General features: G+C 44.7%; 1 protein-coding gene across 1 annotated transcript in view; it reads left to right on the top strand.

Annotated features, from left to right (window-relative positions):
• The window catches only part of Utp11 (UTP11 small subunit processome component), a 15,736-nt gene extending 8,063 nt beyond the window's left edge, over positions 1-7,673 (top strand). Inside the window, exons 2-8 of the mRNA XM_021160412.1 lie at positions 652-713; positions 2,840-2,942; positions 3,350-3,463; positions 4,203-4,296; positions 4,383-4,504; positions 6,651-6,761; positions 7,484-7,673. Of these exons, the coding sequence (XP_021016071.1) occupies positions 652-713; positions 2,840-2,942; positions 3,350-3,463; positions 4,203-4,296; positions 4,383-4,504; positions 6,651-6,761; positions 7,484-7,567 (690 nt within the window). The 3' untranslated portion in view covers positions 7,568-7,673. The remainder of the gene's footprint in view (positions 1-651; positions 714-2,839; positions 2,943-3,349; positions 3,464-4,202; positions 4,297-4,382; positions 4,505-6,650; positions 6,762-7,483) is intronic.
• The last annotated feature ends 2,614 nt before the right edge of the window (positions 7,674-10,287 follow it).

Below are 10,287 nucleotides of genomic sequence, written 5' to 3'. Positions count from 1 at the left end.
GGTTGTGAGCCACCATATGGTTGCTGGGATTTGAACTCTGGACCTTCGGAAGAGCAGTTGGGTGCTCTTACCCACTGAGCCATCTCACCAGCCCCTGTTCTCTGTTTTAATTGTTTCTGGTCTAACCATGGTAGCAGCTTTCCAAATGTCAGGATGGCAGGCAAGCACCCTTTTACCCAGCCTTTCTGTCTTATTTTATAGTTAGGGAAGTGACAGCTCAGAGAAGTTTATTTATTTGCCCAAGGTCACAGATTGTTAAGAGGTAAAACATGGATTGAACCTAGGTCTGAGAACTCTAAATTTAGCTCCCTTACCACAGTGGCCTCCTGTTACTCTGCTTTCCCTTCATAGTATTTTATAAGCCCTTGGATTAAGTTGGTAGTAATTTTAGTACAACTGGCAACTGCTTGCTTAGTGCCGAGTCATTGTTGCCCCTCTCTGTCCTTAATAGGCCAAGAAACCTACTACGGTGGTGCTTGTGGCCTGTCTGGCTCTGGGATGAGCCCTCTCATCCTCTGTCAGGGCTCAGCCAAGGGAGGAGGGAGGGACAGGGTAGTGGGCTGGCTCAAGGACACAGATTTACTGAGCACTGGAGTCTTGTTCTGTCAGGTGACAGAGAACTGACTGCTGCTTCTTCCTTTTGTCTTCTAGCCTGGCTTTCGGAAACGCCTGGGTTTGCTGGAGAAAAAGAAAGATTACAAACTTCGTGCAAAGTGAGTCAGTATTTCTGGTAGAGCTGCTGCCAAGAGAGCTTACAACATCCCTGAACTACAGCTAACGTGCCTAAGTGTCTAACTGCGGAATAATTTCCTGCCATTAATAAAATACCCAAAGCTCTGGCAGCCTGTTGGCTATTTTCCTGTGACCCCAGGCTTCCCTTTGTTGAGAGCGAGCATTGCTTATTTGAGTACTCGCACTGTAATTTTTTATGCCCTTCCAGATGGTTTCTCACAGTGGTGTTGATTTGCCTCCATCATGCTGTCTGAATCTTTTTGCTCCCTTTTCTTGAAGTGAAAGATAAGATCTAAAACTCCATTTGCTGAGTCTCCTGCATCATTATATATTGTGTGGGATGAAGAGATGTGAAAGACGGATTCATGAGCCTGCGAGTGGGTGATGAACTCTGAAAACGCTTTATAAACAATTCTGTCCATTCTTCTCATTGGCACGTCATTTGCAAACGCCTGTAACTGCAGATTAGATACACATCAGCTGGGGCTCTAATGCTCCTGGTGTGCCGGGTGGGGTAATGTTTCTAAAGGTCCCCGGTTTTCTGTTTTTTAAATTTATTTACTGTATTTTAGTTTTGGAGATAAAGTTTCACTATGTAACCCTGGCTGGCCTGAAACGCACTGTGTAGACCAGGCTGACCTTAAATTTACAGCTGTCCATTCAACTGTCTCTGCCTCGGATTTATGTCTGTGAAGGCCAGAAGAGGGCATCAGATGCCATTGAAACTGGCATTACAGACAGTTGTTAGCTGTCAAGTCTGTTCTGGGAATTGAACCTGGGTCCTCTGAAAGAGTAGTCAGTGTTTTTAACTACTGACTTATCTCTCCCCTCAAGTTTTTTTTCATAATTTTATTTTATTTTTATGAGTCTTCCAGTGTTTCTAGGCTGGCCTCAACTTCAAGCTCTCCTACTTCAGCCTCTCTAGTTCTGGGATTACAGTTTCATATATCATGCCTGGCTGGTACCAGAGGTTTTTGTTGTTATTTGAGACAGGGTTTTTCTGTGTAGACTAGGCTAGCCTCCAATTCAGAGATCCACCTGCCTGCCTCTGTTTCCCTAGGTTTAAAGGCACGCACCATGCCCACTGTACTGATTCCTTTCCTTTTTGTGATGTGGGAAATGAGACTTGAACCTATGCCTTCTTCCAGAGAAGCTTTCTATTGGTGAGAGTCTGGGTTAGGCAGGGTTCTAGGATATACACTTGTGTGTCTGTTTGGTAGGTTACTATTATACTCACCTTATAGATGGTATAGATATGAAAATCAGTACTTAGGTAGGAATAGAATGGATATCCAGCTAACCCAGGCTTACGTATATAAACCACTCAGTATGGCTGCAGAAGTCAGCACTCTTGTGCTGTGTGGCAGTCAGTGGGACCTGAGTCATGGCAACAGCTTGGTGTTGAAGCGCAACATGAGGAGTACTTGTGGCTGGAACAGAGGGCCTTAAAATTTTTTTTAAGATGCATTTATTTATTATATGTAAGTACACTGTAGCTATTTTCAGACACTCCAGAAGGGGATATCTGATCTCATTACAGATGGTTGTGAGCCACCGTGTGGGATTTGAACTCAGGAACTCTGGAAGAGCAGTCAGTGCTCTTAACTGCTGAGCCAACTCTCCAACTCCCTCTCTGAGACCCCAGAAGAGGGCATCAGATTTCATTAGAGATGATTGTGAGCCACCATGTCTCCAGCTCTCGCTCTGACCGTGCAGAGGGTTAGAGATGGTTGTGAGCCACCATGTCTCCAGCTCTCGCTCTGACCGTGCAGAAGGCCCCTAAGAGTGTGGGTTTTCTGGAGAGCCAGATTCAGAGACAGTGGATCTGCTCACGGCTCTGTGTGTTTAAAGCATTTTGTTTTGTGTGGTCGTTGGTTTGTTTGCTTTGAGGGTGCTTGTTTGACTGATTGTTGAGACAAGCTCTCACTGTAAGTCAGATTGATTTGAAGTTTGTGATTCTCCTGCCTCAGTCTCCCGAGTGTTGAGGTAACGTGCACATCCACGTTATGAAGTTTTAGAAGCATGCAGTTAGTTCATTTGTGTGGGAGTTTTTTTTTTTTTTTTTCCATTTTTTTACAATCAATTTCTTCTGACTTGCTTTTTTTAGTGACTATCATAAAAAACAAGATTTCCTCAGAGCTCTCCGGAAGAAGGCTCTTGAAAAAAATCCAGATGAATTCTACTATAAAATGACTCGGGCCAAACTCCAGGTAGGCGCAAAACAGATAATAGTTGGTGGATCCCTACGTGTTGGGAAATAAGGAAGCATCCTTGGTTTCACTTGGCTCTTCTCCAGTGGGGCCGGCGCTCCTGGTGAGAGGCAGGCTGTCCTTTTCCTGCTCCTCCTAGCTTTGCACTGTCTTCTGTATTGCATATGGAACCCAGTAGGTTTGTATTCTAGACCAAGTGCTACCCCTTAGTTGTATACACCCCAGCTTCTTATTTGAAGGGTGAATGACTGGAGGTGTCCTCTGTTCAAGGTGGGCATCAGTGGCCTCAGGCCCTGGATAGCTCTTGGTGCGGGCACCGGCTTGTCTTGTTTTACATTTGAATTATGCTAACAGCTTACTAATGATCGTACACAACTAAGGACTGTCCTGTCACACCTCAATCTTAGGATGGAGTTCATATTTTCAAAGAGAACAAGGAAGAGGTAACAGCAGAGCAGCTGAAGCTGATGAGAACTCAGGACATCAAGTACATTGAGATGAAAAGAGTTGCAGAGGCCAAGGTAACAATTAACTACTCTTTGTTGATTAAGAAAGGGCCCGGCAGGTTGTGGCTGTGTGTATCTCTAATCCCAGCACTTGTGGGGGGGCAAGAAATATCGAGGCCCTGGTTTAAACAACAATAGCAACAGAGGAAAGGATTTTGTAATCTCAAGTTATCAGTGTATTCCAGTCTTCAATGTGCTTGGGTGCAATGGTGATTTAGAAATACAATCAGCATGGTGGGATAGAGTTCAGGTTTGAGAATATGGCAGATGTAGGCTAAATTCAGGCTCTGCTAGTTTCTAGCCCCATGGTTATAAACTAGTTAATTTCCTTGTGAATGCTTATTTCTTTTTTGTTTGTTTGTTTTGTTTTGTTTTTCGAGACAGGTTTTCTCTGTGTACCCATAGCTGTCCTGGAACTTACTCTGTAGACCACAGAAATCTGACATGAGAATGCTTATTTTTGTCATATACTTTTAGTATTGAGTTTTGTGTCATACCTAGTCTAGTACTTGATAAATAGGTGGTGCTTCGAAAGTGCTTTTATTTCAAAGAATCAAGCCATTGAGAACAGTATAATGACAGGCAAGCGTGCCGATGCCAGATGAAAGTCAGTACCTAAAAATACCAAAAAAGAAAAAGAATGGAACCAATTCTTTGCTGGCTACAGTGATGATGTGAAATGTCTAAGTTCTTGCAAGTTCATTTCTGAGACTCTGGAGGAACCCACTTTAAAGAGGCCATGTTCGTGTTCCAGAAAATTGAAAGATTGAAATCAGAGCTCCATCTGCTGGATTTCCAGGGGAAGCAACAGAAGAAGCACGTGTTCTTTTTTGACACCAAAAAGGAAGGTATGAAGTGTTTGGGACGGTCTGTGTCACTGTCTTTCATGTGCTGTAGGGACAACCTGTGCCTTAAAGATTGTCTTGCATTCCAGTTGAACGGTTTGACATTGCAACTCACCTGCAGACGGCCCCAGAACTAGTTGACAGGGTCTACAATAGACCCAGGATAGAGACCTTGCAGAAGGAGAGAGTGAAAGGAGAGACTGGACTCAAGGTATGAGTCTCCGTTTACACTCAGATGAGTGTGTGTGTGCGGGGGGAGTCTCGGTTTCTCTTTGGCCACTGCATTTTGTATATTTGTGGAAAACTTTTAAAACTTGGTTGACAGAGTGGAAAGAGGATTTGGTGATGGGGGTAGAGGTGGAGTTTTTGTTTGTTGTTTGTTTAGGAGGACATGTGCTGTTGTCAGGAGCTTAGGTTTTGGGTTTGAATCCCGGCACTGATTTGGTCCTTTGTGCTATTAACGCATGAATCCTTTGCCAACATTTAGAGAGCACAGAGCAGGGAAGGAGCGTTGGAGTCAGAGATGTGGTATGTGCTGCCTTGGTCCCGAGCCTTCACAGTGGGTACACATATTGATGTGGTATGTGCTGCCTTGGTCCCGAGCCTTCGCAGTGGGTACACATATTAAAATGTTTTCATAGTACTCGTTTGTAACCAAAATTTTGTATTGACTTTTCCTTATGGTGCTTTCTATCACATAACTGGGTTGTGGAGATGACAGGATTTTTCTCAAAGCCTTCTGGAGTTGAACTCTCACTTCTGACTGATTCATTTAAAAAAAAATGCTGTCAATGTGTTTCAAGCAGACAGCTGTTCTGTTTTGATTTGAATCATTTACACCGCATCAGTTTTGCTTCCAATGTTTAATTTCACAGCAGTTTCCTCTAGCTCAGAGGCAGCTAAACTTGCTTTAGTAATATAAATACCCCTAATTAGTTTGACTATATTGGGTAATCCCATAAATTTGACAGTCTGTGCAATAAAGTGAAAACAAAAGCTGTCTGCAACCACTGCTGTGAGGCTGTCGTGGAGCTGAGGAGCCGGAGTCTGAGGCCTGTGCTAGCCCGCTTGGTACAGAGCAGCAGTTCAGCCGAGGAGCTGGCTGAGGGCTTCTCGTGATAACCCTGCCTGTCACCCTGTCACTTAGTAGTATTTTCAGTCAGCCGAGTCATTGCTGCTCCTCAGGTGGTACAGGGTTCCTCACAGACCCCGAGGAATGGTCTGCCATCCTGCGCTTACACAGGTAAGGGGGCTTGGACTTGCTGGGTGTTGCCCAGGAGTGCTTTGCTTCATTGCTGTGTAAAGCACAGTCGCTTTCATCAGGAGTCTGCTGCAAGTCTGCAGCTTGAAGAGGTACCAAAGCCTGTGACTGGCTTGCGGTCTGTGAGCATCCACTCCTAACACTGACATGTTGTTATATATGCATATATAGGTTTCTGCGTTTACAGGTTGAACATTCTTAGTCCAAAATAGCAAAATCTAGAATCCTCCAAAATTTGCAGTGTTTTGAGTGCAGATAGGATACAAGTGGAAAATTGAACACCTGATTTCCTATGATGGGCTACAGTCAAGATGCGGGCATGCCAAAAATACTGTGTGAAGTTTTCTTCAGGCTGTGTATACAAGGGTACATGAAAAATAAGTAGTCTCTTATTTAGACTTGGGTCTCATCCCTAAAGTATCTCATGCACGTGCAAATATCCCAAACACCCCCAAATTCGAAATCCAAACCCGCCAGTTCCAAGCATTTCGGATGAGTTATACTCAGTCTGTATTCTGTCTCAAAGAAGAAGTCAGAGTGGTTGGTTTCTCTGACGCTTACCGAGTCTCTGAAGTGTAAGGACTCCCGTAGTCTCTGAGGCATCCCTGTCAGGCCATCCATGCTGAAAATGCTCCTTGTTCTCTGTGAGATTTAGACCTGGGTTCTCAGGCCCAGCACAGCTCACCACTGAGCCTTCTCTTGCTCTCAGCTCACTTGGGCAGGTGCTGCCCTCAACTCCAGTAATCGGGGCGCTCAGAGGTTGAGGCTACTCAGCACACCTCTGGGAATACTCTTGGGAAGTGAGGGGCTCAGGACAGTCCTGACTGATTTAGGCAAACCATCTACCCTTAGACCCGTTGCTTTTCTTTGGGTCTCATTCTGCATCTGTAAAGTGATATTGATAGGAAGTCTCCATGGTTGCTGTAAGTCTCACTTACAGAATGAGCTGTTTTTAAAGTAGGTATCCTTACTGTAATGGCGCTGAGTTGATACTGGAAGGAGGGAGCTGATGGCACCATTGATGCAATTGGACTCAGGAACCAGGGTCTCACGCATTTTTGCCTTGTTTTACTGAGAATAAGTGTTCCTTCTGCAGCGGATAGCCAAGGAACGACAGAAGCAGTATGACTGTTTGACGCAGCGCATCGAGCGGGAGAAGCAGCTGTTCGTTGTTGCCCAGAAAATCCAGACACGCAAAGACCTCATGGTAAGGGGAGGGAGCCTTGAGCCTTCTCTTCTTCTTTTCTTTCTTTCTTTTTTCTTGTAAAGGTCTTAACTGAGACTGGGTCTAGGCTGTGTGTAAATCAACAGCGGTGAAATGTCTGCTCCTTGGGGGCAGTGGTTTGAGCCAGTGTCTGTTGCTCTGACACTGTTGAAGTGCTCCTTGATTAAGAAGGTAATAAGGGGGTTATTAGTCGGTGCTTTGGAGCAGCAAAGGGTAGGATCAGGTAGCATATGGACTTTATAGCTTATGAGCAGCTCGCGTAACATTTAAACAGGTTAACAAAACAGTGCATGCCACTCACTGGTGTTTAAAAATAGACAACACTGTGCAGTTAAATAGCAGAGCTAAGGAATTTAAGAAGCTCTTTCGAATCACCGCTCCTCTAAATGTCAAATTCTCCAGCCTTGCAGATCATTTAGGTTGGCCTTTCTCAACTGGGGTTCTGAGAGAGAATTAAATTTATAATTTAAACAAAATAATTACTTGAGCTGCTCTCTCCTCAATTTTCCCAAAGACTGTCCCCAGCTGGTAGCATTCTTTGGGCTCCCAGAGAGGTTAGGTGGCTCTCCGTACAGGGTGGGTGCCTAAGGCTCTTCTGAGCTTGGAGAAGGGCTGTGTCGGGCTGCCCCTTAGCCAGATTACTAAAGACTTTGCTGCTTTATGAAGCCTGTTTATGTTTACTGGTCACCTTTTTCCTCTTGTAGGATAAAACTCAGAAGGTGAAGGTGAAGAAAGAAACAGTGAACTCCCCAGCTATTTACAGATTCCAGACTCGCCGAAAACGTTGATGGGTTAAAATTAAACCTCAGCATTCTGTATCGAAAAGAATTATTATCTTTTCCTCCTGTCTTTTGTAATAACTTCAGATTTTATTAATTCAAATGGCTTGGTCTTCCTGTTTTGTAATCATGACTTATTGTCAACCTGAGACTTGACGTCTTTCTATGAAAATAGTAAAGCAGCCAGGCAGTGGTCCCAGAACTTGGGAGGCAGAGGCAGGTGGATTTCTGAGTTTGAGGCTAGCCTGGTTTACAGAATGAGTTCCAGGACAGCCAGGGCTACACAGAGAAACCCTGTCTTGAAAAACCAAAAAGAAGAAGAAGAAAAAAAAAAAAAAAAGAAAGAAAGAAAGAAAGAAAGAAAGAAAGAAAGAAAATGAGTAAAGTCCCTTCCTGGAATCATTGTTTCAGTGTTGATGATTGAGTCTCTTGCATATAACACTTATTTTTCCCTCGGAGAGTTACATAATCTCCTATAACAAAGTAGAAAATAGATGAATACATTTTCTTCTCAGTATTTAAGAACAATCAGGAGCGAGGGCTGTTGATGTGCACAGCTGTGAAGGGCAGGTTTATGTCCGCCATTTGGGAGAGTTATACGTTTTTGTTTATGTTTTGTCATTCTCCTTATAGTAAATTTTACATTCTAATTTTTAATTAACTCATTAGCTCTATTCTATTTTTATAACATTAACGAATTTTTCAAAAGTAATACAAAACCATAGTAGAAAGTAAAATCCTTATGTGTGTGCACGAGTGCGTGTGTGTGTGTGAGCGCATGCGTGCGGTGGTGTATGTGGAGGCCATGGGGCTGCCGCAGAGTCATCCCCTAGAGTAAGTCCACCTTGTTTTCACACACTGTCTCACTGGTCTCCAGCTCACTGATGAGGGAGACTGAGCCTTAGGGACCCATCTGTCTCCGCCTCCCAAGTGCTGGGGCTGCAAGTCAGGTGACAACTTAGATTTGGTTCTTCCCTCCTTCCACTGTGAGGTTCCAGAACTCAAACCTGGTTGTCAGGCTCGGAGGCAGGCACTCTCACCTGCCGAGCCATCCTGTCAGCTCTCACGCTTGGCTTTTAAAGTGTGGGTTCTAGAGCCGGGCAGCGGTGGGACACATCTTTAACCCCAGCACTTGGGAGGCAGGAGTAAGCAGGTCAGTGCTAGCCTGGTCTACAGAGTGAGTTCCAGGATAGCCTGGGCTACACAGAGAAACCCTGTCTCCAGTAAACAAAATAAAAACAACAAACATGTGGATTCTGGGAGTCAAAGTTATGTTTGCTCAGCAGCTGAACCGGAAGTTTTGTCTGTTTGTTTTTTGAGATGGGATCCCATTGTGCCCTGGCTGACCTAAAATTTGCTGTGCAGCTAAGGATGACTTTGACCTTCTGATTGTTCTGGCTGGAATTACAGACATGCCAGGAACACCTGGCTGAGCAATCTGTCTTAAATGTTTTGTATAGTTGGGAGAGGGATCTTCATCTTATTATTTATTTGAGTGGCTTCATAAGTTGTCTAAGAAGAGTTCATTTCTCCCTCCTTGCATGTAGAAATAAACACACTTAGAATTAGGACCTCATAGGGCTCCTGTCTGTTCAGGAAGCTCACATCAGAACACTAGGGCTGGCTCTGTTCCTGCCGCTAGTTGCTGATTCCAAGGTCATAAATGACTTCATCTGAGAATACAGACCCCAGGCTATATGGAGCTGATTCTTAGCCTCTTCCTAGGTCCCACCCTTCCCTTCCTTGCCCTTATATAGGGAAGGTAGGCCATGGCCAGTCAGAACAGGACTGAGCATGCTAAAGGAAGATGTGGAAGAACTGAGACCAGGATTCTAGTAGCCTTGTTCACATCCCGAGTTCTGGGAAGGAGCAGCTACATTGGGCTGGTAGATTTTCTTTTTTAAATGTGTAGATGAGGGCTTCGTCTTTGCACCACATACATTTCTGCTGCCTACAGGGGCCAGAAGTGGGTATAGGATCCCATGAAAGAAGTTGTAGTTGATTCGTGTGGAACCTGGGAATTGAATCCAGGTCCTGCGGAAGAGGTGCCAGTTAATAGCCATTTCTCCAGGCCCAGAATTTTTTTGTTTGTTTGTTTGTTTTAAAGTATTAGTAAGTGACATGGCTACTGGGTTCCTGTATGAAGCCTTGGTGGGAAGTCTTTTCTCAGAATGTATATTGTGGGATTCAGATCTGGGAGTCCTGAAAATAAGGCTCCAGAGAACAGAAGCTAGTTTTTGCCTTTAGAAAAGCAGCTTTCCCAGGCCGAACTCCAATCTGGGAGGAGGTGCTGAGCTCAGTTAATACCAATGGTCTGAGTATCCGTTCCACAAGAGAGATGTAGGTTAACCCTGGCTGGAGCAAGGTGACGGTACGGTTTTCAGACGGGACCTGCTAAGGAACGAACAGACCAAGCAATGGTCTGTTCTGGAATAAGCAGCCAGGGATAGCCGCACTGATTCTCGCAGTTCCTGGGTAGGAGGTTGGGGAGAATTGGGAGTATGCGTGACCACCTTCTCATAAAGCATCCACCCACACCAAAGTATACACTGCTGCATGGGCTCTCAGGTTCACAGATGCATGAGCCAGCAGCAGCTTGGGCTTCAGAAACGGGTATAGACACATCCATGCACCCTCCCTCTGGGCACACACACACACACACACACACACACACACGCCAGCCGAGATGCTTGAAGGGGTTTGTGCTCAGTCCAAAGGGACCACAAAAC

This window comes from Mus caroli, chromosome 4 (genome assembly GCF_900094665.2).
Source record: "Mus caroli chromosome 4, CAROLI_EIJ_v1.1, whole genome shotgun sequence".
Classification (NCBI taxonomy): Eukaryota; Metazoa; Chordata; class Mammalia; order Rodentia; family Muridae; genus Mus; species Mus caroli.
This window is presented reverse-complemented; position numbering and strand designations above follow the sequence as displayed.